This window comes from Podarcis melisellensis (assembly GCF_964234715.1).
Source record: "Podarcis melisellensis genome assembly, chromosome: 8".
Classification (NCBI taxonomy): Eukaryota; Metazoa; Chordata; class Lepidosauria; order Squamata; family Lacertidae; genus Podarcis; species Podarcis melisellensis.
In genome coordinates, this window is record NC_138540.1 from 90,629,703 (window position 1) to 90,655,262 (window position 25,560).

Sequence of the window (25,560 nt, forward strand, 5' to 3'; positions counted from 1 at the left end):
CCGGCCGCGCTCGGGCGTTTCCGCCAGTTGTCGGGCGATGCGTGGGGCGTGTCGGGCGGCGCCCGGCGGCGGCGGCTGCTGCGTGTGCGCGAGCGAGCGAGGGCGGCGCTGGGCGAGTGTCGGGCGGGCGAGGCGGCGCCGGCGCCATTTTGTGTGGTGCAGCCTCGGCAGCAGCTCGCCAGCCCGGCAGCAGCCCTCTCTCCGTGCGCCCGGCCGGCCGGCGCCCCGCCAGCCAAGCCCGCCTGCGGAGCGCGGCGCCTCAGGCCCGCCGAGTACAGTGACTGTGCCCCGTCCCGGTGCGCCGCCTCCCCCTCCTCCCGCTCCCCCGCTCCTCCTCGGCGGCCGCCCGGCTGGCTGGCTCCCTCGCCCGCTGGCGCCGCCCCGCCAGCCCGCCCGCCCGAGCCCCGGCCGCCCCCCATGGCCGTGGAGAGCCCCAGCGTGCCCCCGCCCAGCAGCCCGCACGCCAGGCCCCCTTCCCCCTCGCCGGCCGCCGCCGCCGCCTCCCTCCTCCACAGCCACCACCACGGCAGCAGCCTGGGCCTCGGCGGCGCCAGCGCCCGGCCGCTCCAACAACACCACCACGGGCCCGGCCCGGACGAAAGGTCCAGTACCCGCCTCTCTCTCTCTCTCTCTCTTTCTCTCTTCTAGGGGGGCGGGAGGGGCACGAGCGGGGGGAGGGGAGGGGGCAGCCAGGCGGGGGAGGGCAGCGCAGGTGGCCCCCCCCCCCACATCCCGGCATGGCGGGGAGGCCAGGAGGAAGAAGAGCAGGAGCAGCAGGCCCGGCCTTTGTGTGCGCCCCCTCCCGGGCCAAGCCGGGCATTTGGACGCCCCGCCACGAGGGACGGGGGGGGGGACAGTGTGACAGGCAGAGGGGGATCCTCCTCCATCCTTCCCTCCCTCCCTCCCGCACTCCCTCGAGGGCAGGTGGGCAGCGCAGGGTCGCCGTGGGTCTACCTTGGCGCGCGCGCACGTGTGTATGCTCGCACACGGGGCGCGTGCCTCCTCCCCCCCTCCCTCCATCTCTTCCTCCCTCCCTGTGGAGTTCTCTCTTTCATGTGATGCAGGGGTTGGGTTGGTAAGTAATCTCTTTTATTGAATAATTCAATTTGTACCTTGTTCCTTTCTTTCCCCGCCACAAACAAAAGGCCAGAAGTCAGTAAGCATTTCGTTTAAGGAAACGAGCAGAACGGTGTCCCTTTCTGTTGGGCTGGTTGGTGCCCCTTCCGTATGTGACCTTAACTTAGGAAAGTACTCACAAAAGCACACACCATCCTGGAAAGAAAAAGGAGATGTTTCGGATTACTGTATTTTTTTTAAAAAATAGCTCAAGCCCTGCTGTATGCTTTGCAGGGCGAGTGGCTGCCCCCTCGCCCACCTCCCCCCCCCAGCCAAGGGCTATGGAGCTCCAGCTGGGATGCCACCCAGGCACTGTGCCTGCAGACTCCCTCTTCATCCGGCTATCTGGAAAGTGGACACACACTGCACTTAGTGCATGTTTGCAAAGTTGTTTCCAAAAAGGATAAGCAGTTCCAAAGTGTAACAAATCACAGTGTCCCCAAAGTCATCAAACACTTCCACCCTCTCCCTCATTTGGTAAGCAATAACCATGTACAGTGTAAGCACCTTATTAGCAACCCTTTTCTTCCTGTTTCCATCGTCCTTTTGTTAACTACATGTTCTGTGCAAAGTTCATGTTTGTACCTCACACAAGACAAGTGAATCCAAATGACAGTAACTCTGTGTTGTGTACATTAGACTCCTTATCCCATAACCCAGCGCTTTCCAAATCCCGCCGCTCCTGTTCTTCGTGTAAAACAAGGCCATACACTTGGTCCCATAGCGAGTGCAGTGTTTTGTCCTGTTTATTCTGATGAAACGGGAAACGGTCTACGAGGACCACACACTCGCTTATGCAAAATAGCATTGGCTTGTGCTTTCCTGCACTACCAAAAAATACTTTTGTACGCATGTGCTAGAAAACATCTACAAAACAAGGAAGCTACTAAGTTGTCCACTAAAGAACAGTATGAAATTTCTGCTTGGGGTGACAATAATTATAATAGTAGCAATTTATTACTTGTACCCTGACCATCTGAGTTGCCCCAGACACTGGGCAGCAAATGATAGTTTAAAAGCAAATTTCATAGTGAAGTGTTAAGTTTAGAGATTTTTTAAAAAATCACCTTAGCATGCAATGCTAAGCTCCCTGATTCTGATTGGCGGGTAGGCTGGTAGATAGGCTGCCTCTTCCCCAACCTTCATTGGAGGAGAGGAGGTAGAAGATCTACCTGAAGGAGCGTCTCCATCTCCATCATCCAGCCCGGACATGGGTCCAGCTCCAAGTTCCCTTCAAGGTGTGAAGCTACAGTGAGCCAGGTAGAGGGTCTTGTTGGTAGTGGCGCCCTCCCTGTGGAATGCCCTCCCATCACGTCAAGCAGATAAACAATTATAGGACTTTCTGAAGGCAGCCCTGTTCAGGAAAGTTTTTAATGGTTCATCTTTTATTGTGTTTTTAATATTTTGTTGGGAGCTGCCCAGAGTGGCTGGGGCAACCCAATCAGATGGGCGGAATAATAGTAATAATAATAATAATTAATAGTAGTAGTTACTGCCAGCAAAGGCCTGAAAAGGAGGGCGTTTGGGGAAAGGGGTGTTGGCAGCTTTGGATGCAAAGCGCTGAGGACCCTGAACCATTAGGCCTCAACTACCTGTACCCGGCACTGCAAAATGGTCTCTCCCACCCCTTTCTGCCCTGACCACCTCAAGCAGGCAGGGCCTGGGATATGTCCCTAGACCCACCCCTCTCTGGTCGGATTCATCCGCTGCTAGTGCTGCAGTCACACACCCCTTTTCGTGCCCCGGCTCTTGCTGCGTGGTTTGACAGTATTCACTCAGCGACATTGGTGGCAGAGATACCACTGCTCTTGGTCTGGTTGAAATTTCCTAGTCAAACTAACAGGAGAAAAGGGTTCCTTTCTCCATCACTGGTCCAGCTCTGGTGGTCAAAATACGTTAGGTGGTTTATCCGCATGTTGGTAGCTCTGGCAGGGACCTTAAAGCACGAATTTGGACAGTAACTGTTACAAAAGCCCACCTTTCTGCCAATTAAAAGCTTGAGCCATTTTATTTCTACTTGTGACTGATCTAGCTTGTAAGCTCTGAGGTGGGCTGAACTTAGGCCTGCTGACCGTGTCCTGGGCAGCCTGAATCCACGTTCAGGGAGTTTGTGGTGGCTGAATGAGGCAGCCAAGGCTTGGCCTGATGTGTTACCAAGAGTTGTGCTACCAGGTCAACAGACCTGCTTCAACTTTGAACATAGATTATTATCTCCCTGCTGTGACTTTATATTCCTCAGTTCGTAAGAATTTATGTAGCACTTCTGAGTTATGTGCATTATTTCAGCACTGCCAACAATAAGCTATTGTTGAGGCAGGTCTGGCAGTGCTTTGTAAGATCTGCTAGATTTTTAAATTTTTCCTATTGACAAAATTAGGCTGGGAGTCGGAGGGAGAAAGACAGAATAAGGATGTGCACACTTGGAAAGTACGAAGTCCTGGGCGCTGATCCTCTTGCCATTTTGCTTGATGTTAAGTGGGAAGGGATTAAAATACAAACTCTGTATCAGCATTTTATGCTGGTTACAGTCAACACATTTTTAAGGGAAGTGTTCTTGTGCCGTTAGTAGTTGGATGGAAAGGGAGAACTTTTGCAGATAAGAGTTTCTTCTCCTGCCACTGAGGACACCTGCTGAATTTCTGCTTCTCTCCCATTGTTGGCAACGTAGGAGGCTGCCCCCTGTTGAAACTCATGGGCATTCTTGGGTGAATGACGTCAGCTTAGAATGCCGTGAGTCAACAGTGTGACCAGCAAGGAAGATGGGGGGGGGGAGGAAACGTGGCTAATTTCCATTACAGAGCTAGATTGCATAGTAACTTCTTTGTGAAATGACCTTTTAAATTAAATATTTGGCAGGTGCATATAGCGCTTCATGCAACCAAGAGTGACTCGCAGAGTAGTTAGTGGTGGTGGCTTTTTACTGTCTTCTGATTTTTTTTTTGCCCAGGGAACCTTGAAAGCAGTTTTGGTAGTAGGAGCAAAAGGTGGCCAATTCCTTCTGAAGAAGGTGTCCTACATTCTTCCATGGCGGCCTCTCTTGACGAAGGGATCTTTTAATAGCCAGCTCTGCGGGTTCCACTCTCCTCTGAGATATGCCCTTGCGCTTCGTTTGGCTCATCAGTCCATAGCACCTGGTTCTGCTGCAGGCTCTTGTTTTGAAAGGTGCAGAAATGATATTGGGCTGAAAGCCGTGCTTTTGGGCAGGTTGAGGTCATTGAAATAATTCCAAAATGTTTAAGTCTCATCTCTCCCCACCCCCTAGCTGGAGGGTGGGTTTTTCAGAGAGGTCCAAGTTTGCTGCCTGCCTGAATTAAAGACGTAGTTTGTCTTGATCTCCTTTGAAAATACAGTTATCTCTAGCTTTAAGGAACTGGCGTTAGGAAATCCTCCACAAGAGTTTCCGGTGTCTTCACCCTGCAGTGTATGCTGCTAAACCAGAAAAGGAACTCCCACTCCTGCAGGGTTGAGGTTAAGAGTCATGCCCTAGATTATGAGTGTGTACTTAGGGGTAGGTCCCACTCCTGCCAAATCCCATAGGGCCGACTCCCACCCCAAGGTGCGTGCGTTGTCGCACCGATGACAGGTCCCATTTCGTTTTGGGAGAACTAAGCTCCAAGTGTTTGCCTTATTCCAGATTTCTTAGTGTGCTCCTTCATAGCATTTTCCCGGCATTCCGAGTTCATACTTTGGGTGAAGAAAGGTCATTTTTTCAGTCCCCAACTGCATCTCCAAGCAGGGCTGGGAGCAGCCCCGGTCTGAAACCCCAGAGAGCTGTTGCTAGTCAGTGTGGGCAATACACAGAGAGAGAGAGAGAGACCACTGATTTCACTTGGTAGAAGGGAGATGCTCAGAAGATTCATTAAGGTTTTGTATAATAATGCCAGAGAACGGCGTTTTGCCTGCTGCAGAAAGTGCATTTATACTCTAGTGGGCAGGGACTTGCGTTCCACCTGCTGACTAGAGTTCCCCGTGGCTGGTTAGATTTCCTTAAAATGTCATTGGCCAAGAGTTTTTTGTTGTTGTGGAGTTCCTCACTCCAGGAAACATCCTGGCTATTCTGAATTCATAGTTCACAGCACCCCAGCTCCTCCCCAGTTTTGCTTTCACAGGAATCATTCACTGGGTAATTACAGTTTGGTGTTCTTTCCAACACCTTCTTCTGCTCCTGTGATATCTCAGGCCTTTGCTGTGGACCTGCAGCCGGCACAGATTTTAGTTGCAGCTAAGTTCTACTCAACAATAAATCCTTCCAAATTAATGAACCCAAGTTACACCCATTATCGTTATGGCTGATGTTGGGTCCAGCTGTGTTCCCTTGAAGTAGACTCATTAAAATTAAAAAACTTGTTAGTTTGCTGGTTTCAGTGGGCCTACTCTGAGCATGAGTAAAGTTGAGTACAACCCTGGGTTTCAGCAGTCTCCTAGGGAAGCAGCAGGGCTAAAAATTATCCAGGCACTTTTTGCGACAGGCACGGGTCCCACTGTGACCATGTGGAGATTTCTGGCTGCCAGGTGGGTGACTGACATCTCCATCTGGCTGGCCCCTCCACCTTTCTTAAGCAGGTCAGGAGCAGAGCTTATTTGCTGCGTTTATATCCCACCTCTTTCTCCAGAGAGGACATGGTGAAGTAGGTGGAGGCTGTGGCTGCCCATAGGTCACCCAGTGGGGATTTGAACCCTGATCTCCCAGGTCCTATACCACACTGGCTTCCTACAGTCCTCATGTTATGGGACAGCTATATAAATAAATATAGGGCAAGCAAAATGTCATTTAGAAAAGGATCTGAAATATTTTTCTTGAAGCTTGAATACGTATGTTTTTTCTGGATTGTTCTATTTGATTTTAATGTGTTGTAAACCGCTTTGCTATTTTTTCTTTAGGTTATAAAGTGGTATAGAAATGAAATGAAATAATAACAACAAACTCAATTGGAGGGGTGTGCCTAGACATACCATTGTGGCAACCATAACCTAGATTCAAGGTGCCATTGGCAATCGGCTCATATAGCTGAGTGTCTAACGCTGGTAAGCAGGTCAGGGGAACGATATCAACCCTATTTCATTTTAACATTGTATTTGTTCAATCCAAAGTTTAGAGACAAAGGTGGTTTTTCTGTGGCTTTCCCATTTCCCACCATCAGGGGGCAGCAGAGACACTGGCCTTGATTTTTGACCAGAAAAGGTCTTACTATATCTCTTAAGTTTCAGACCCAAAGTAAGAAGGCAGAAACCATTCTCATGTAGAGAACTAACATGTTTCAGTTGCAGTAATTAAATAAGAGCTTGATATTTCTGTAAACGGTCCAGTAAAGCAAAACCACATACCACTTGCTCTGAGGCCCTTCTGTCCTGCGGTGTTTCTGTTCCTTAATCAACTTAGAATATTCTCCTAAAATTACCTTTCTGCCTCATTGCCTTGACAGTGTGGCTTCTCTCTTTACGTCTGTGCGCTGGATCCCTGTCATGTTTCATTCAAGGTTACATGTCAGGCTTTCTTCACGCTCATCGCCTGCTTCCCTCCTTCGGCACCTGTTCCCACTCCCACTTTTCTGTTCTGTGCCAGGCATCTCCCTGTATATATGCCTGGAGGAGCCCCCCCTGCCCCCCGTGGGCCTGTTGAACCCAGCTCCTTCTCTTGGCCTCTGAGAGGTGACCTTTGTTGTGCTGATCTCGGCCATTACGCAGCCTTCTCCTGCCATGGCTTCTTTCCTCAGCCTGGTATTCTTCCTCTGTCTTTTCTCTGGCAGATGTGATCTTTTCAAGCACGGTGCCTTTTGTACTGTTGGCCCCAAACACCTGCAGAAGCATGAGCACCCTCCCCACATGGCCCTTCCAGGAGAAGCTTCTGTGCTGTTCTGTCCAGGCCTTGGAAGGGTCTGTTGTCCCTCCTGCAGCAGGCTCTGGTCACGTGATCTGTGAGGTCACACAGGGCGACTGTGATGTAATACTTTGCATGAAGCTCAGCATTCTGCTGCAGAGGTAGCAAAGGGACTGGCTCCCGAGGAAAGTCCCCAAGAGCTGTGGTGGGCCAGTCACAAGGCTAGCGTTTCCCCCAGTGTCAACTTGATTCTCTGAAAGCCCTATAGCCACATGGCAACCACGCTGCTTTGCCCTATAGCCACAGTGAACACGTATGGCAAGCTCTACTATGAAGTTGACAGAGCCCTGTAGCTTTTAGTATTAATTGCTTTACTCAGAGTTGCTGATTAATAGCTTTTCACACAGCACGAAGCCACCAAGTTTTAGATCATTTTGACTGCCAGAATAAGGCTACAATCCTAACCACACTTACTAGGGAGTAAGCCCCATTAAACACAGTAGGACTTACTTCTGGGTAAATATGCATGGGATTGCACATGTATCTTGCATGCTGAAGCCCTCAAGGCCTTTTCTATTACCAGACTAAGCATGGTCAAGGCAAAAGCTGTGTATTTATGCCCAGGTGGAAGAGGTTTAGGTGAAGGGATCAGTGCTGCCATTGGAAAGTGGATGGCAGAGATGAGGTCCAGCTGCCCTAGAAAGGCTGTGCCCCCCCCACAACTTTAGGCTGTCTAAACCCCCTCCCTCCCAAGCACTCATTTGGAGGGATGTGAGGTGTTGGATGCCGTTTTCCTTCTAAGTTATTTTGAGAGTTGGAACAGTCATAACTAGTAAATTGCAGTGCCAGATTTGGCTCTCTTTAGGTCTTGGAAGCCCCTATTGCACATGCTTCCAGTTGTGGAAGAGCTGCAAATAATTCTGAAGGTTGCTGCCAGCTTTAGACTGTTCCCTGCCTGAGATGCAAACGCTCAGCCTGGAGGTGGTGGCGCTGCCCTGGCTTTGCCCTGGCTGGCCACACACCACAGTCAGCACCGCACCACTGTGCCCTGCTTACAGAGAGGAGGGGGCACCTGAGTGAGGACAGCCGAGGGGCTGGGTTGTGTGCAGGGCCGTGTCAGCTGGCTGGCAGGCTCTGGGGAGAAAGTCAATAGTTTCTGTAGCAGCGGCAGCAGCCCGGCTTCCACCCTGTGTGCTGCAGAGGCAATTTGACTAGCAGCAGACTTTTAGTGTCAGGTGGAGGAAGAGAGGGCTTCACTGAGGTGAGGCATGAATATACCTGACGAGCAGGCAACCCTCATCCCCCTCTCTTCCCCCTCCGCCCCCTGAGATCAGGAGAACAATCCTGTTTGCTGTACTCAGGTAGCACCAGTAGCTCCCTGCAAGTAATGCTGGCTCACGCCAGAAAGGATGTGAGCTTGTCTCCCCCGGCAGCTCTTCCTTTCGTGAAACACATCGCTTCCTTGAGTACCTGCTGTTTCTTAATCCTGGAAGTCAGATAAACCACATCCTTTACCTATTGCCTTCAGTTTACAAGCACAGAACATGGACTAGCATAAGACAGGCAAACTGAGGGGGTTCTTTATTTGAAATACAAATGTAGTGAGTATTCTAGTTTTAAGTGCATGTGAAGTTTGTGAGTCCAACATTCCAGCAGAAAAGTGGGCATGGTTGCGATTTCCACATCTGACGGTCTACACTGATATGGGCTTCTTTTCTTAAATGAAGATTACGTCCATTAAAAATGCCATATGGGAAGCCGGCCCCATTGCCAGCTTTGTATCTTGGTCTATAATTTACTGTCTGTCCTTGGGTCTCGCTGTTGTGCTTGGCTCACGGATACTGACGGAAGCAGCTAAACCGTTTGTGGCCTGGAGAGTGCCAGCCTAGAAGTTTTGCTTTCGTAGTGACTGGCTGGCCTGGTGCCTGCAGGGCTTCTGCCATAGTGATGGGCTACTGGTGGTGGTGCTTGGAGTGGTGGTCTTCAGAGCACCCGCTGACCTTTCTCCACTGCTGGTGTCTCCACAAACCGCAGTAGGCAGCCAAGACAAAATAAAAGCCTGTGTGTCATTCCAAGTAGGAGACGAGCCCCTTTAAATGGCTGTTGAAAGGCCCAAGCAGATGTTCAGGAGATGTTGGTTTCGCTTTAGAAATAAGATTCCCACTCAGGAATTTGGTCGCATGTAAGGAAAGCTTACAAGCTGTTGTGGCAGATGGATGGTGAGCACGACGTATCAGCTGAATCCTCGGTTCTCGGCTCACACTGGGTCTCGCCGGCAGGCCGCCTTGGCTCAGCCCATTATCATCACCCTCCCAGCTGTATTATGGAGGTGATAAAAATGGCAAACCTTTTTTAGTAAACACTTAATTTATGAAATGAAAGCATGTCATGCATGAACTCTTTTGAGCAGTTTTGGGGACTTGCTTTAGAAATACGTGTGTTATTTATCCTTGCAGAAGAGTGCAGGGTTCCTCAGCAATTGGTTCTCTGGCTTTGGAATGGGGATGGAAGTTGTAATGACTTTTGTCTTTGGACGGGAAGAAGTGGCACTTCAGCTCTGGGCTTTCTCAGCTCTTCTTGCGTTGCCACTTTGCTGTATTCTTGAGCTGGGGAGGAGTAAATGGGTTACCTTGCAGTGGCAGTGTAAAAAGGCAACACTTCATTTTTGTGTAGATACCAAACAGTTGAAATAGCAATGTCTCTTGCTTTTATTTAACTCTGAGGTTTCCAGTCGCAAATGTGTTTGCGTAGTCAGATACATAGCCAGCCACTTGATGGTTGCTTTTGCTGGTGTGTGCAGGCATGTGTGTGTTTCTATCCTCTCCCGGAATAGAGTCTTAGGGCTGGAGCTGCATTCATTTTTGCACATACTCTGCAGAATAAGGACCTGTTCTGGGAGGAAGCAGGACTGGTTGGTTCTTTTCCAATGCACTGATCAGGCCTGTGACCTTTGACAGGCAAGCGACATGCTATTTAGCACAGTTTCCTGCTTTGAAACTCCCCTCTGTCACCTGCCTTGCTCCTTCCATCCAAATGATTCTGGTTGTGTGTCTTTACAGGGAGGATGGGGAGCTGGAAGAAGGGGAGCTGGAAGATGATGGGGGCGAGGAGCCGCATGATGCTTCAGAGTCCCGAGAGAAGAGTCGGAAGGACAAAAACGAGAAGCATCATAGTGACTCGGATGAAGAGAAGACTCACCGGAGGAAAAGGAAGCGTCGGAAAGAGCGCGAGAAAGAGAAGCGGAGGTCCAAAAAGAAAAGGAAATCCAAGCACAAGGTGGGTGAGGCCAGGCAAGCTTCAAGAATATCAGTTTCAGACCCCTCCTCAACCTTTCCTCTGATGTTTGCCCTGGTCTGGGGCCAGAGAGCTGGGGACGTGAAGGGGATGCCAAGCACAGACTGTCACCTGCATTTCTTAACAAGGATCTTGGTGGGCCCAGAGCCTGCTGTGCCAATGGCATGCTGGTCTTCAAAAGCGGGATGGGGCCACACAACTGCATGAATGAGATGAGAAGTGATGAACTAGAGTCAAAGGTGGCAGAAATGTTTGGAGGCTAGAAGAGATCACTCTTGATTAAAAGCAACTGCTTCTAAGCTGAACAGATGATACGAGGAACCAAAAACAGTTAGACTTGCATGTAGAAATACCAAAGTATCTGAAAAATCATGTAACTGAGAGTGCATGTGCTGGAAGCCCAATTTCAATTTGCATTTGATGCCTTTGGAAACTGCCTGCTTGCTCCAGGCAAGCAGTATCTTCCTTCCGTCTGTCTGTCTGTCTGTCTGTCTGTCTATTTTCAACTGCTACCCATTAGCCAGAGCTTTCAAATCTCTAAAAACCAAGGAGGGTCATTGGCCTATCAGGTTTATAGTCTACAAAGACACAACACAAAAGATAAAGGGGTTGGGAGGGAGGAGGAAACAAGCAATCTAATGGCCAGCTGGCATGGAAAAGTTAATGGAGAGGAGGCACAAAAGTTGCTTGTCTCTCTGTTGTGCCGCTGGGGTGTCCCTGCTGCCCTTGTCTTCTGTTGGCTGATGTAGTGACTGCTGCTTCATAAATAGTTGGAATTCCCACCTGTGTAGAGAAGTCTGTGCTGAAAACATTAAAGCTCCTTTTACGCAGTAGCCAGAGCTGGGTGAAAAAAAAGTACAATCGGGAGCAGCCGCTAACAGCCTTGCCCTCCTTTGCAGCGCCATGCCTCTTCAAGTGACGATTTCTCAGACTACAGTGAGGACTCAGACTTCAGCCCCGGCGAGAAGGGGCATCGGAAGTACAGGGAGTACAGCCCTCTCTACTCCTCCTCTGTAAGTGCATTTGGAAGTTCACCGGGAATCAGGCTGGGGTCTCAGTCCCACCCTGCGGTTAGGCAAAGGCTCCCACGCAACAGGGGCCAGCGGGATTTGTGACAGTGGAGGCCTCTGTGCCAGAGGGGAAAGCAGGCAGCTGGGTGTCTGCTCCCGGAAAGGGTGGTTTGGAGGAGAGCCTCCCCCAATGTGGTGCCCTCCGTACTTTTTGGACTACAGTTCAGCCTCAGCCAGCATGGCCAGTGATCAGGGATGGCCCTCTGGAGAGGCTGGTTTAGAAGATGCATAAGGAGCCCATTTGTACCTCAAGACCCTCTACACCTGAGGACCAGGTTATGAGAGAGACCGCCTTATTCCTGCGGCCTACGGGAGAGCTTCTCCTGCAAGTCCCCAGGATCTCAGCAGCCCTCCTCCACAGGAACTCAGGCCAGGGTTTTTGGTGTGGCTGCCCCTGCGGTGTGGAGCAGCATTTCTTTCAAGAGACAGGTGGCTTTCCCAGTTGACTCAGTGTGTTTTTGCCAGGAGTGCCTATGGCGCCCTCTTTCATTGTATGTCTCCTTGAGATGATGGGTGATGGTGATCAGCTTGTTATGCCTGGTAATAACTCTGTGTGCGTTCACTTCCAGTCTCATCAGCAGTATTCGTCATCTCACAGCGCCCCCAAAAAGGGATATTCCAAAATGGAAAGCAAGAACTACCCCATGTACGAGGAATATGAGAACGAGGGCTATTGTGACTATGAGGGAGAGGATGACGAGGACATGGGCAAAGAAGACTATGATGACTTCGCGAAGGAGCTGAACCAATACCGGAGGGCCAAGGAGGGGTCGCACAGGGGGAGAGGTACACACCTGCCTGTGCTTAGCCCTCATTCCAGATGCTGGGAAAGTGTTTACTCCCCAGTACAAAAGTGACGCCCATCGTGAAAGTTAGTCAGCGTTCAAAGGGATTAAACTTGCCTTTTTAAAAGGCGCTTCAGGCTCGGTGCAGATTTTTGTTCTGGGTTCAAACTCAGAAAACAGGGTTGCGTTCCTGCCTGCTTTTTGTCACCAGGGAGGAGTTGAACTGTCTCTGCCTGTTGGGCTCCCTTGAGGCCAGCTGCATGTTTTGAGTCAGATTGACTTTGGTACCGAAGGTGCGTTAGCTCCTTGGTTATGCAGCATCCTCCCCTGGGACTGAGGTCCCTTGCCACAACATGGCTGCTTTCCTTTCCTTTGAGATCTTAGTCATAGAAAGGCAAGACAACATATCCCCCCCCCCCACCCCTGGTGTCTTGTGTCCTCTGGTCCACAGAATCAGGGAGGCAGGGCTGTGCGCCATTGCATGGGGATTTTGCTGTTCCTGATAGACAGATGCAGAACGCTCTGCTGTTCCTGCTCACAGGGAGCCTTGGCAGGAAGCTGGAAGCAGCATCTCTTTATGCCCCAGAGTCTGATCCGTTTTTGTTTTGTTTGTCTTGTGTCCACAGGGGGTCGTGGCCGAGGCCGAGGCTACCGTGGTCGTGGAAGAGGCGGGATGCGTGGGCGAGGCATGGGCAGAGGCAACCGTGGCAGGGGAAGAGGAGAGCATCCGGAGGAGGAGGAGGAGGAAATGTATGAAGAGGAAATGGAGGTGAGCCGGCACCGTTGGCACTCGCAGCCAGCCCAGCTTCTGCATCTTGTGTGGCATCTAATCAAAACATACACAACTGTATACAACGGAAGTATAATACATACTGAATGTCCCAACGCAATTGGTATCATGACCCAAAATAATATCCACTTGAGGCCTATGTGTACAAGGGGCAGAGGACTTGAAAAAAACATATATGCAACCTTGCAAATTGCTTTTCAATATAACCGAGAGTTCAATAGTTTGACTATGTAGTGAATCTTCTAGATAAGATGAAGGACTCTGGCCGAGGAGATGCCTGGGCATTGCCTTCATTTCGCATGTCATCTTCTAGTCGGTTCAGACACATTGCTAAATAATACATGTCATGCTGTTATTACAATGTACATTGCGACTGTACATTGCATGGACATTATTTTGTCCAATTGCATAGTATCAATTCCATCGGGACATTCATTATACTTTCATTATATACACAGCTGTGTTTGTTTTGGTTAGATTCTATTTTCTGTATTCCTTCATTATTGGATACTCCTTGTGTGGCATTTCATGAGCTAAACCCCACTTTGCTGATTTCTTCTCTTTCTGAATGCCAGTACTGCGAAGGAGAAGAGCCTGCAGGGGGAGATGAGTATGACGACTATTCCAAAGAGCTGAACCAGTATCGCAGGAGCAAGGAAGGAAGGGGAAGAGGTAGGTAGGCCGGGGGTCTTGCGGTTGGTCAAGACTGCAGTTACCCCTCTGGCCGGCAGGCTGGAGCCCTCCCAGGCCTCTCTTTCCCTTTTGTTTGCGCTGGCACTGTGTGATCCAGTTGCCTGTGTGGACTTGAAGTGATGGTGTGTCATCTGTTGCCATTTAAGAAAATGTTGTTGCTTGCCTTGTTCCAGGCTTAGGTCGTGGCCGAGGCCGTGGCTCCCGAGGGCGAGGAGGCAAGGGGATGGGCCGAGGAAGAGGCCGGGGGAGAGGAGGCATGGGCAAAGGAGGGGGGATGAATGAAGAGGACGACTACTACGATGACGACATGGGGGTGAGCGACTTCCCCGACCCACGTTCCTTAAGCCTTCCCCTACAGTTTGTGTGCCTGGATCAGGCCCCTTCTGCTTCCATGGGGCCAAGGCCTGATTGGTCGAGATGCAGTTGCAATCAAAATTACTCAACCACCATTGCAAATCAGGTTTACAGTGGAACCTCGGTTTTCGAACATAATCCGTTCTGGAAGACAGTTTGACTTCTGAAACATTCGAAAACCAAGGATCAATGAGCGGTTGGCAGAATCCATTGAAAAAACAGAGAAATGCGCCTTGGAAGCCGTATGACTTCCAAGGCATGTTCCAAAACGGAAGCAATTACTTCCGGGTTTTCTGCATTCTGGTTCCAAATTGTTCAGCTTCCTAGATGTTCGAAAACCGAGGTTCCACTGTATTATCAAAATTTGCAGACTTTCAGCTGTTTGCAATGAGCAAATCAAACAAAAGCCATTGAAATAGCTCAGTGCAGCAGGTGCTCCAAAGTTCCCCAAATTCAGCTGAAATTGCAACTTATATTGGCTTCTCCAGGCTCACTATTATTCAGCCCCCTGTATAGAACCCCTCACAGCAACACAAATACAGCAAGTGTTGTCTCAAGTGCACCTGGTACAACTGATTAAGGGCTCCACTAGTTGCACTAGGTGTGCTTGAACACATGGAATACCTGAGCTGACTAGGGGGTTGCAGAGTGTCAAATTTGGCTGCATGGTAGGAATATGGCTAAGTTAGGAGAATGGTCCAAGAAGGTAAGAGAAGAGAACAACGCCCTTCACAAACAAGGAGCAGGATACAAAAAGATAGCAAAGGCACTGCATGATCCTAGAGAAACTGTGGGCAGCATAGTTTGCAAGTTCAGAGTTAAAGGAACAGTGGTTACACAACCTGGATGGGGCAGAAAAAGGAAGCTATTTGCAGCAGCAGCCAGACTTCTGAGAAGGCAGGCTGGGAAAAACCCAACAAAATTGTTGCAGCAAGACTGGGTGGCAGCAGGCAATATTTACAGATTGTTTTGTTCTAAAATTATGTAAGCTACTTTCGGAGGCTTTGCATGAATAACATTGGTAAATAAAGTGTCTTGTGATTGCCATAGGATGGAGGCGGAGGCGGGAATTATCGGCGGAACGACCACGATAAATCTCACCAGCAATCAGATAAGAAAGGAAAAGTCATCTGCAAATATTTTGTGGAGGGAAGATGCACCTGGGTAAGTGTTCAGGACCAGCTTTCATTCCTGGCTGCCTGATGATGTGGTGACCATGCACTAGGTCTGCAGGCATATGTGCCATCGGAGTCTGTTGCAGCAAAAACAGCAAGGCGTCTGTCTGGTGGCACCTTAAAGGCTCATGGACTTGTTATGGCATAAGCTCTCTTGTACTAGAGTCCACTTACATCAGAGGCGTGTACAGTACAGTGGTACCTTGGTTCTAAAACTTAATCCGTTCTGGAAGTCCGGTCAAAACCAAGGCATGCTTTCCCATAGAAAGTAATGCTAAATGGATTAATCTGTTCCAGACTTTTAAAAACAACCCCTAAAACAATGTAACATGAGTTTCACTATCTAACGAGACCATTGATTCATAAGATCAAAGTAATAAACAATGTACTGAACGGGGTTCTACACAGTCACAAAACAAAACAAAAAGAACCACAAAAACGCATTATAAATAGCAAAAACAGACAGACCTCAGTGTAGCACTCAAAACGGAAGTGTGGCACTCAAATCAGAAGCGTAACACTCAAAACAGAGCACGTTCAGCTTCCGAAAAAAGTTCGCAAACCAGAACACTTTCTTCCAGGTTTGCAGTGTTTGGGTTCCACTTCCCACTTCCACTTCCTACACTTCCAGTGTAGGAAGAGCCACTGCTTGGGAAGATAAGGGGGGACAAGCCCAGAGGGCTGGTGGCTCCGCTGTGCACCTTGCTTGTGGCCTGCATTGCAGTGCTGGAAGGAAGCTTGCCTGCTTTTGCATCTGCTGGAGAGCCGTCCCATTGCTTATAGGAGGCCAAGTCAGGAGTAGTGAGCAGTCAGCAGTTTCTGTGCCTCCGTAGGGGTCAGTGAGCAAGCTGGCTAGATGTTCTCTTGGCCCTCATGCCTTAGCTCCGTTCCCCTGTTGGTGGGGCCCATAACGGCCACATTTGGTGGTTCACCTGCCGGTGGTAGAATCGTGGAGACACAGAAGCTTCCATCTCATTTAGGGATCTCTGTCTCCAGCTCCTGTGGCCTCATTTTTGCTCTGATCCTGTCAGGAAAGGGGGACATGAGCATTTGACCAGAAGGAGCAGCAGATAATAATAATAATAACAACAACAACAACAACAACAATAATAATAATAATTTTATTTATACCCTGCCCTCCCCAGCCAAGACTGGGCTCAGGGTGGCTAACACCAGGTATAAAAAAATTGATTAAAATACAACTTAGAAACAAGATTAAAATACAACATTAAAATGCAGCCTCGTTTCAGTAGAAACTCAAATCAAAAACTTTTTGGGGATGGAAATGTCAAGTCTTCACCAAGGCCAACTATCCAGACTGGTCCTACATGGGCCAGAAAAAAGCCAGGGAAGTCTCCAAATAGGAGTTCCATCACAGAAGGAAAAAGGAACGGGGGGGGGGGAGGGGATCAACTCTGTCTTACAGGCCCTGCGGAAAGAAATCAGATCCTGCAGGTGAGGTGAAGTGCCTGCTGTGCTCCCCTTGGCCTTCGCCAGTGCTTCATTTGGGGCTCGTGGCTGATGGAGGGCCCTTTCTATGTAATGCATACTTGGCCTGTGTGGAGGACGCAGTGGCTACCTCTTGAAGGAGGGATAATTGTTTCACCACTATTCTGTTTTGTGTGTTTATTAATGTGCTGCCCTTCACAAGATCTCAGTGTGGCTCTGCATGTAGAAATGCAATAAAACAGCAGAAAAACAAGCAACCAGAGAGTTAAATTATCCGCCATTCCCCATCGCCAGAGTCAGACCTGGGTGTGGCCCCATTGCACGTGACTGAAGGTCTACAAGGCATATGGCTGGTTGCATAGGGAGGGCAGCAGTGGGCATCTGTTGCTCTCTAGAATTTGCTGGACTCTGGTTCCCATCAGCCCCGTCCAGCACAGCCGGTGGCCAGGGATGGTGGGAGTTTTAGCCCAACAGTACCTGGAGGGCCATGGGTCCCTGAACTCTGCTGTAGGGGAAGAGATCACCTTGGGCTCTCCATTGACTTGGAGCGTATTAGATTTCACCTCTTTTGCAGGCATAATGTTACACCGCTAGATGCCAGCTAAGTCCCGCTTCTGTCTTGCTGTACCACCAGCTCTGCCCATTTTGGCCTCCTGTGCCAGCAGTTTGCTGCTAATGTCACAACAGCACCTGCCCTTCCAGGGTCCGTCACAAAGACCTTGAGTGCTGAGCCTGTCCTTGTACGTTACTCCTGTTGCTGTTCTTTCCAAAGGAGAAGTTCTTCTTTTCCCCTCATTGTCTGATTGTGTGGCTCATCTCGCCTCTGGCGTTGATTGAGGTGGGGAGTGTTTCCAGGGATGAGCTGCTAAAGATCCTTTGTCCTCAGGTGCCACACTCTGCAAAAGTCAGCTCTTTACACCTTCTGCTTTTTCCTGGCAGGGCGAACACTGCAACTTCAGCCACGACATTGAGCTGCCAAAGAAGCGGGAACTGTGCAAGTTCTACATCACTGGCTACTGCGCCAGAGCTGAAAACTGTCCCTACATGCACGATATCCTTTCTGGTTGCTTCCAGGCCGGGGTTTCTTACATTTGCCTCTGAGTCCTGCATTTTTAGAGGGAAGCTAATATCAAAGGGTAGGTGGGGAGGCTTAATCTGACTCTCCATACTGTGGACAACGGCTAAGCTTCAATCAAAGTTTTTGAGCTGGGCCAGGGTTGCTCTAGGGAGATCAGCCCCACTTCCTGGGTGTGACAGCCCTGAGCCTGGCCTGGGGTGCGTTAGTTCTCCTGTGCCTTTGCCCTTGGCATGATTTACTTTCTTTAACGCCTCGCACGGGACTTCCCTTGCAAGCTGTTCCACACGACTGGGAACTGCATCAATGGAGACGACTGCATGTTCTCCCACGAACCTCTCACAGACGAGACGCGGGAGCTTCTGGATAAGGTGAGTGGGCTGGGGGGCCGCTGAGATTTGCTTCCGGTCATGGAAGCCCTTTGCCGAGGGCAGTGCCTTCTCCTTAGCAGTTGTGGGGGGCAGGGATGGTTCGGGAGCCACGCAGTCGGCGTGTGGGGATAACGGGAGACTCCTCCTGCCTTCCCACCCAAGGCGGCCCCTGCCTTCTTCGCCCACGGCCCTGTTCCGCTTGCCCCTTAGATGTTGGCGGACGATGCTGAGGCCGGAGCAGAAGACGAGAAGGAAGTGGAGGAGCTGAAGAAGCAAGGCATCAACCCCTTGCCCAAGCCGCCCCCCGGGGTAGGACTGCTGCCCACCCCCCCTCGGCCGCCGGGCCCGCCAGCTCCAACGTCGCCCAACGGCCGGCCCATGCCTGGGGGGCCACCTGCTCCGCCGCCCCCACCGCCTCCCCTCCCGCCCCCTGGGCCCCCGCAGATGCCGCCTCCGATGCACGAGCCCCTCTCGCCGCAGCAGCTGCAGCAGCAGCAGGACATGTACAAGAAGATCCCCTCCCTCTTTGAGATTGTGGTGAGGCCCACCGGCCAGCTGGCAGAGAAGCTGGGTGTGAGGTACGTGCCACCTTCCCTCCAGCGCGTACGGGGATCTGGTGAGGGGCAAGGAAGGGGGGTGCGCCAGGGGCCTCCCCCTCCCTCCTGGTGGCAGCCAGAGTGCTTCAGGTCCAGGCCTGGGGGTGGTGGGGGGCTGGCTCCTCTTTCCAGGCCACGCTCCTCCTCCTCCATGTCCTGCTGCCTGGCAGGGAGCCAGATGCGGCAGCTTTGGCTTGACCTGCCTCACCCCCTGCTGAAGTGAGCCGCCTCTGAAAAGGCTCCTCTTCCTCCTCGGCCATTTTGCTGACCCTCGCTGCGTTCTTTCCTCTAGGCACCCAGGCATGTCTCCGCCTATGTTCCCTGGGCACCCCGACATGCCCCCGGACATGCCCCCCGACATGCTTCCTGACATGTGCCCGGACATGTGTCCCGACATGCCCATGGGCCCCGGCATGAACCCTGGTCCTCCCATGGGCCCCGGGCCCCCCATGATGCCCTTTGGGCCCGAGGAGATGCCCCCTGGCCCACCAGCACCCGACTTCTATGACGGCTTCTACCCGCATCCAGAAGGCCTGAAGATGGACCCCAACCTGATGGGTGGCCCAGGTACTTGATCCTTCCTTTTAACTCATTTATATCCTGTCCTCCTTCCCTCCCTCCCTCTCTTCCAAAGGAGCCCAGTGGCAAAACAATACCATTGCAGGCATTTAAAAGAAAGCATGTGAAAATAAGTGTTTACTCATTTAAAAATAGCAGTTAAAAATAGGTGCATGTCAGCGGTGTGGCTAAAGAGAAGCTGTGGGCAGCAGGCCTATTATTATTATTATTATTATTAAAAAATACCCCACCTTTTCCCCTTATGGAACTCAAGGCAGCTTAGGTTTGAAAACGAGACCCGCTAGATCGGGTGGCGCTGTGGTCTAAACCACTCAACCTCTTCGAACCGCTTCCTGGTAGGAAGGTCAGCGGTTCGAATCTCTGCAACGGGGTGAGCTCCCCTTGCTCTGTCCCAGCTCCTGCCAACCTAGCAGTTCGAAAGCATGCCAGCGCAAGTAGATAAATAGGTACTGCTGCAGTGGGAAGGTAAACGGCGTTTCCGTGCGCTGCTCTGGCACTCATCACGGTCCTCCGTGTGTCAGTAGCGGCTTAGTCCTGCTGGCCACATGACCCAGAAAGCTGCCTGTGGACAAACGCCGGCTCCCTTGGCCTGGAAGCGAGATGAGTGCCGCACCCCATAGTCGCCTTGGACTGGACTTAACTGTCCGGGGGTCATTTACCTTTTTCCCCCTTACCCCACCTTTTCCCCTTATGGGACTCAAGGCAGCTTCCGTATGAAAACGAGACCCGTTGGACTACAACTCCCATCACCCCTGACCACTGGTCCTGCTGGCTAGGCATGATGGGAGTTGTAGTCAAACAACATCTGGGGACCCACAGGTTGAGAAACACTGCACTAGAGCATTGAGTCCAATGGGCCCTTTGGCCCCTGCAGCCTGGAGAGGCCCAGTGCCCCCAGGGCCACAGTTTGCTGGGAGGCGGCCGCTCCTGGAGGCTCCTCTGTCCCTAGCATGGCTGTGCTTGCTCTCCCCGCCCTTGTTTCTCACGGCCTCCCTGCCTGCGCTTTCCCTGACAGAGGGCTACGGGAACTACGATGAGATGGACGAGCTGCCCGGGGAAAACATCTTCCCCGACCCTTCCCTGGAGCCAGACCCCTTCTGCGACGGAGGGATGCCCAGACTGCAGAAGCCTCCCACCAACGTCCCCGACTTCCTGCCGTCCACGCAGCGGGCTCTGTACCTGCGCATCCAGCACAAGCAGCAGGAGGAGGAAGAGAGGGCTCGGCGGCACGCGGAAGGCTACAAGCCGGATCGGGAGCACGAGGAAGGCAAGTGGCTCCAGCAGCCCCCGACTCCAGGCTTGCTTGGAGTGGCAACTCCAGTTCTTGGAGGGGGACAAGCTGCTCTGGTCGTGCAGCCTGGCTGTCTTGGTGTCCTCCTAGATCAGAGGTTGGGAAGTGGACCCCCCCAGAACCCCCCCTCCATGGACCACTTTCACAGTTGGGCAAGGCTGCCTACCTGTCAGTCACCTCTTGTCATAGGACGTCAGGTGACTCAGCTTCAAACCTGCAGCTTGCAAAGGAAAAGCCAGGCACTCACCTAAGTCGTTGTCCGTCCGTCCGCCCCCGCCCCCCCCGCCTTCTGAGTCTTCCTTCTTTGCCAGTGGCAGAATTTGAGACTTTTTGAATTTGATGCTTTTTTCTGCAGGTTTATCTGCCCCGTCCCACCCTGTCACATGACCTCAGGTGATGAGCAGGGGGCCATGGGTGGGGCCAGAGGTTGCCCACCCCTCTCTTAGAGCCCCTCCTCCTGGGGTTCTTGAGCAGCAGCTGGTGAGAAGGAAGTGGCCTCTTCATTTAGGCTGAGGACACAACCATCTGCCATGCATGACGGAGTCTGGCATAGTCCAGAGCCCTAACTGACCTCTAAAGCTTGGGTGGTGCATGTCTCAGAGACAGACAGAGAGGCAGGCCTTTTGCTTGGGGTGGCAGTTTGCATTTAATGTTGCCTGAAGCGCTTCGGCCAGGCGAGGTTTGCGTTTTGCAGTTTCAAGCATCTTGTCAGTTGTCCCTGATTTGGGGGTTACTATGGCCAGGAGTGATACTCCAGCTTTGCCTCGTGACTCATTCTGTTGCCCCTTCTCTCTGCTCCCCACCCCCCAGGTGATACTGGCAATTGGTACTCCAGCGACGAGGACGATGGCAGCAGCAGCGTCAGCTCCATTCTGAAGACTCTGCGGCAGCAAAGTTCCAGCCGGCCCCATGAAGACCCTCCCAGTGGCGCTGGCCCCGCCTTGGGCAGGAGTGACCCTCGCCTCCAGAAAAGCCAGCCCCCGGGAAGCGGCCGGCCGGCCGACCCTCGCCTCCTGCGCGACCCCAGGCTTTCTCGAGGCGTGGAGCCTTCCGCTCCGCCCAGCGCGGGGGACGCAGGGCCCACAGATCCCAGGCTGGCGCGGCACATTCCCCCCTCTGCCCCTAAAGCAGACTCTCTGCATTCCAGCCCCTCCGTTGGGCAGAAGGGCGTTCCTGTTTCGGAAGAGGAGGAAGGGGAGAGGGCCCTGAGGGACAAGCCGGTCACGATTCCCCTGGATGCTCTGCCAAATCACACCCTGAGGGACCCTCGGGGTCAGCTGCAGCAGTTCAGCCACATCAAGAAAGACATTGTCCTGGTCATGCCCGGTTTTGCCCGCATGGTCCTGTGGAGCCCCGAGGACCTCATCCCACTGCCTGTCCCCAAGCAGGAGTTTGTTCCCGTCCCGGCGGCTCTGCAGGCTCTGCCTGGTCTTGATCCGCGCCTCAACCGGCCTCAGAACTCCACCGGCCTCTCTGACCCCAGGCAGCGGGCAGCAGCCCCAGCAGAAGCCTCGGCCGGCTCTGGCTCCAGCCTCCCGGACTTTGAGCTGCTCTCCAGGATATTGAAGACCGTCAACGCAGCAGGCAGCCCAACCCCGAGCGACAAGCCAAGCGACCCCCGGATGCGCAAAGCCCCTGCTGACCCCAGGCTGCAAAAGGCTTCTGAGCCAGCGCCCTCGGCGCCCTCAAAGCCAACGGAGGCCGCCAGCACGTCGGCAGCTGGCCCTGCTGCCTCCTCAGAGGCAACCCCCAGCATCGCTCCCTACGACCCCCGGCTGCTGACGGCGGGAGGGCTGAGCAGAGGCACCGGCCAGAGCAGCGTCCTGAGCGGGATCAGCCTCTATGACCCAAGGACTCCGGGCTCAGGCGGCAAGGCTGCGGAGCCAGCTGGGGAGGGCAGCCCGGCGGCCAAGGGCTCCGACGGCGGCAGCAGCAACAGCAAAGGCAGCGCCAGAGGGAAGGAGCCCTTGTTTGTTCGCCGGTCGGCCCTGGACCAGCTGGAAGCGGAGAAGCCCAGTGCAGAACCGTCGACCGACAGGTACAACAGCTACAACCGGCCACGGCCCAAGGCCGCTGCCGCCACCACCACGGCCACCACTGCCGCCGCCACCAGCACCATGCCTGCTGCCACGGAGACTGCGGCACAGCCCGGCATCCACAACCTTCCGGTGCCCCCCGTCTATGGCATGGTGAAGCAGGCGGCCAAGTCCGGGGCAGGCAGCCCCTTTGCTGGAAACAGCCCTGCGCAGGAGGGGGACCCGCAGGACGCCGGCTCCTTAAAGGATGTTTTTAAAGGCTTTGACCCCACAGCCTCCCCGTTCTGCCAGTAGTATTAAAGACTTGCCCCTGCAGCCTTGTGCCCGAGAGAAGCAGCAGTGTTCGAAACTTGTTCTCTTCTTTTCCTTTTATTCCATTAATCCGCCCCCCTCCACCCCAGCCATATAACTTGTATATACGTCCTTTGGGTTTTGCTCAGTGCTGTAGCGTGTGATATCCAAGCTGCATTGTAAAGAAGTAATCAGAGTGTCTTAAGTAGTACTAGCCAGTATTGTCTGATGCCCTGGGCCTTTGTCTGAGGCTCACCTGAAATCATTCATTGTCTTCAAATCTTCTCTGGAAACCTGGGCCAGCAATCCCTCCCGCCCTTAGCCTTCCTTTGCACAGTGGGCCACGTCCGAACCCCTCCTGCTCCTCCTCCTCCTCTTCAGGTGTTCCCTGCGGGGTGGAGGAGAGGCTGGGGAGAGAAAGGCGGTTCCTTCCTGGTGCGCGAAGGGATGGTGCTCTCAGCCATGCTGATCTGTAGAATATAAGTATCTTCATTTCTTAGCTGTAACAAAATAAGTGTATCATAGCCTTTTTTTAAGAAGAAGAAAAAAAATCTAGTGCGGTGAAAATTACCATGGAGAAATAACCATGTTGGATTATTTTTGTAATTGTGTTGGATTTTAAGTACTTGTTTGCCATTTCCTGGAGGTTGCTGGGTCCAGATCCAGCTGAACTAGAACACATCTGGGGTGTTGGGGCGGCCTCTCAAAAAAAGTGATGCTTTCTACCAAAACAGAATTTGTAGTATTGAAATTAAATTATTAATATCCCTTTGATTCACTTGTCTGTCTTCTGCACTTGTCTTAATAAGCAGGCACTGCCAGGGCTCCCAAACGGCCTGTAGATTATGCAGCTCCTACGAGAACAGGCAGTTTTGCAGGCGTCTTAGGGAGGTGGAAGGGGGCAACTCTAGAGCAGGCCAGGGCCCAGAGGCTCTGCTGGAGAGCAGGTTCACTTAAAATGAATAACTGGAGATTCCACGTGGCTTTAGAAGTGGAAGCGTTCCTGAAGGTGGACAGTCCTTTTGGAAGCATCAGAGGAGCAGGTGTCTGGCGTTGGTGCTTCAGAAGCAGCTGATGATGACCAGGAGCAAGAACCAGAGATTGCAACGTCTGTTCTTGAGAGCTCATCGCAGTCAACTTGCCCGCTGGCTGTTTTAAAGCCCAGCCAGAATCTCTTCGCAAAGGGAAGAGGAGTTTTGGGCCTGCACTTGCTTCGTAGCCCCCCTGCCCTGCATGGTACTGCTGCCTCTCCCCTGCCAGCGTCGTGAGGCTGGCATCTCATCGTCTTTGTGTTAAAGCACACAAAGCTGTTTGGCCTGATCCTGTAGAAATAAGCGCCTGCCACCTCTTGGCGGCCTCCTTCAGGTGGGGCTGCTGCTCTTCGTCGTCTTCCTTCTCACTTGTCCATCTGCACTTGAAGGCAGGAGAGAGAGACTGGATGCTGGCCTGGAAAAAGTATTTCTCAACAGCAAGGGTATTTCGCGGCTATTTGCAGTGTTCTGAAAAAAAAGCATGAGCTCTGTCAGCTCGGCAGAGATGAGGTGCTTGTGCCCTTTCTGCACAAGGAACCTACCCAGAAAACGAGGAGGAAGAGGCAGCCGAGGCTTCCCCTCTGCTTTGACTGAGTCCTAGCGACCCAGCGTGGTCAAAGGAAGCATCCTGCAACCATGCTCAGCACACAGCATCCCCAAAGATTTGGAACAGGTTGGTCTCCCCCCCCTGCCTGGAGGTCATAGTCTTGAGCGGTGAAGGCAGTAAACACCTTGAGCAGAGTGTGTCTTAGCTGAAACTGACTAGCTGTAAGAAGGTCTTCTCTCCCTACCGTGTAGTATATATGTATGAGAAGTGGTGGGGTGTCTTTCATTCGGAGAAAAAAGTATTTAGGGTTGGGAAAACAGCTTTAAGGCATTTGCATTGCTGGGAACGTTGTGGGTGGTGAACTTGGCAGTGTTTACTTTAAAAAGGGCCATCAGGACACCTTGAAAGGTTCCCCAGACCTGTGCCGCTGCAAGTCCTCCTGTTCCAGGCACATTCATTTAATGGAGATGTGGTTTGGCTCTTACCCAGGAGCATAAAAGCCACAGTGTATTGGAGGAACTGGTTTAAGAATAGGAGGGACGTGTTCCATCTCACTCCAAACTTAAACCAGTTTTCCTTGGTGAAAGCCGAGATGGTTAAGCCAATTGTCCGTTCTACAAACTTAGCAACCGTTTCACCGTTCTGACTCTATGCACAAGCATTGAGGTCTAGCTGCTGTAGGTCCTGTGGAAGGGACAGTGACAAAATTCTCAGCAGCCTCCCCAAACTATCATTTCCAGGGCTCCTTGGTGCAGCTATAGCTCTCAAACTGGTGTAAAGTTTTTGAGTGTAGCTTTAACCGGGGAGGTTCTTTGTGAAGTATTCTGTCTTGCGTGCTTATTTAGATAGAGATGCTCAGTGACATTTGTATAAAAAAACTGATCTTTTGTAAAAACTGTAAAATCACTTCAATAGACACAAATGGCAAAAAAATTAATCGATGAAATTGGTCATCTACCAGAGCTTTATAAACATGCTATAAAATGTAAATACTATTTGAAATGGGGTTTGTATATATTGTACCGGTATTTTTACAGTGAATCTTTGGTTGCATGGCTCTCTACTTTCTTTTGTATCACACATTTGTCTTCCAACAATGTCATCCAGACTCAAGTCTCCTATCATTGTACTGCTGACATTAAATGATGCAGTGATTTTAAAGGCTGCTGTTGTTTGGCTCTGGTGTGAAATCCCTTTGT

General features: G+C 51.8%; 2 protein-coding genes across 2 annotated transcripts in view; one reads left to right on the forward strand and one right to left on the reverse strand.

Annotated features, from left to right (window-relative positions):
- The window catches only part of SAE1 (SUMO1 activating enzyme subunit 1), a 32,812-nt gene extending 26,204 nt beyond the window's left edge, over positions 1-6,608 (reverse strand). Inside the window, exons 1-2 of the mRNA XM_081922233.1 lie at positions 6,516-6,608; positions 1,113-1,272 (exon numbers count right to left, since the gene is read on the reverse strand). The gene's annotated coding sequence lies outside the window, so the exon portion shown is untranslated. The remainder of the gene's footprint in view (positions 1-1,112; positions 1,273-6,515) is intronic.
- Positions 403-25,522, forward strand: ZC3H4 (zinc finger CCCH-type containing 4). The gene is made up of 14 exons (XM_081922499.1): positions 403-602; positions 9,994-10,210; positions 11,128-11,241; positions 11,868-12,084; positions 12,710-12,852; positions 13,449-13,545; positions 13,740-13,879; positions 14,971-15,084; positions 17,484-17,595; positions 17,881-17,990; positions 18,201-18,568; positions 18,879-19,153; positions 20,181-20,432; positions 21,267-25,522. The coding sequence occupies exons 1-14, from the start codon at positions 418-420 to the stop codon at positions 22,784-22,786; spliced, it is 3,864 nt and encodes a 1,287-aa protein (XP_081778625.1). The 5' UTR covers positions 403-417; the 3' UTR covers positions 22,787-25,522.
- Positions 25,523-25,560: the final 38 nt, after the last annotated feature.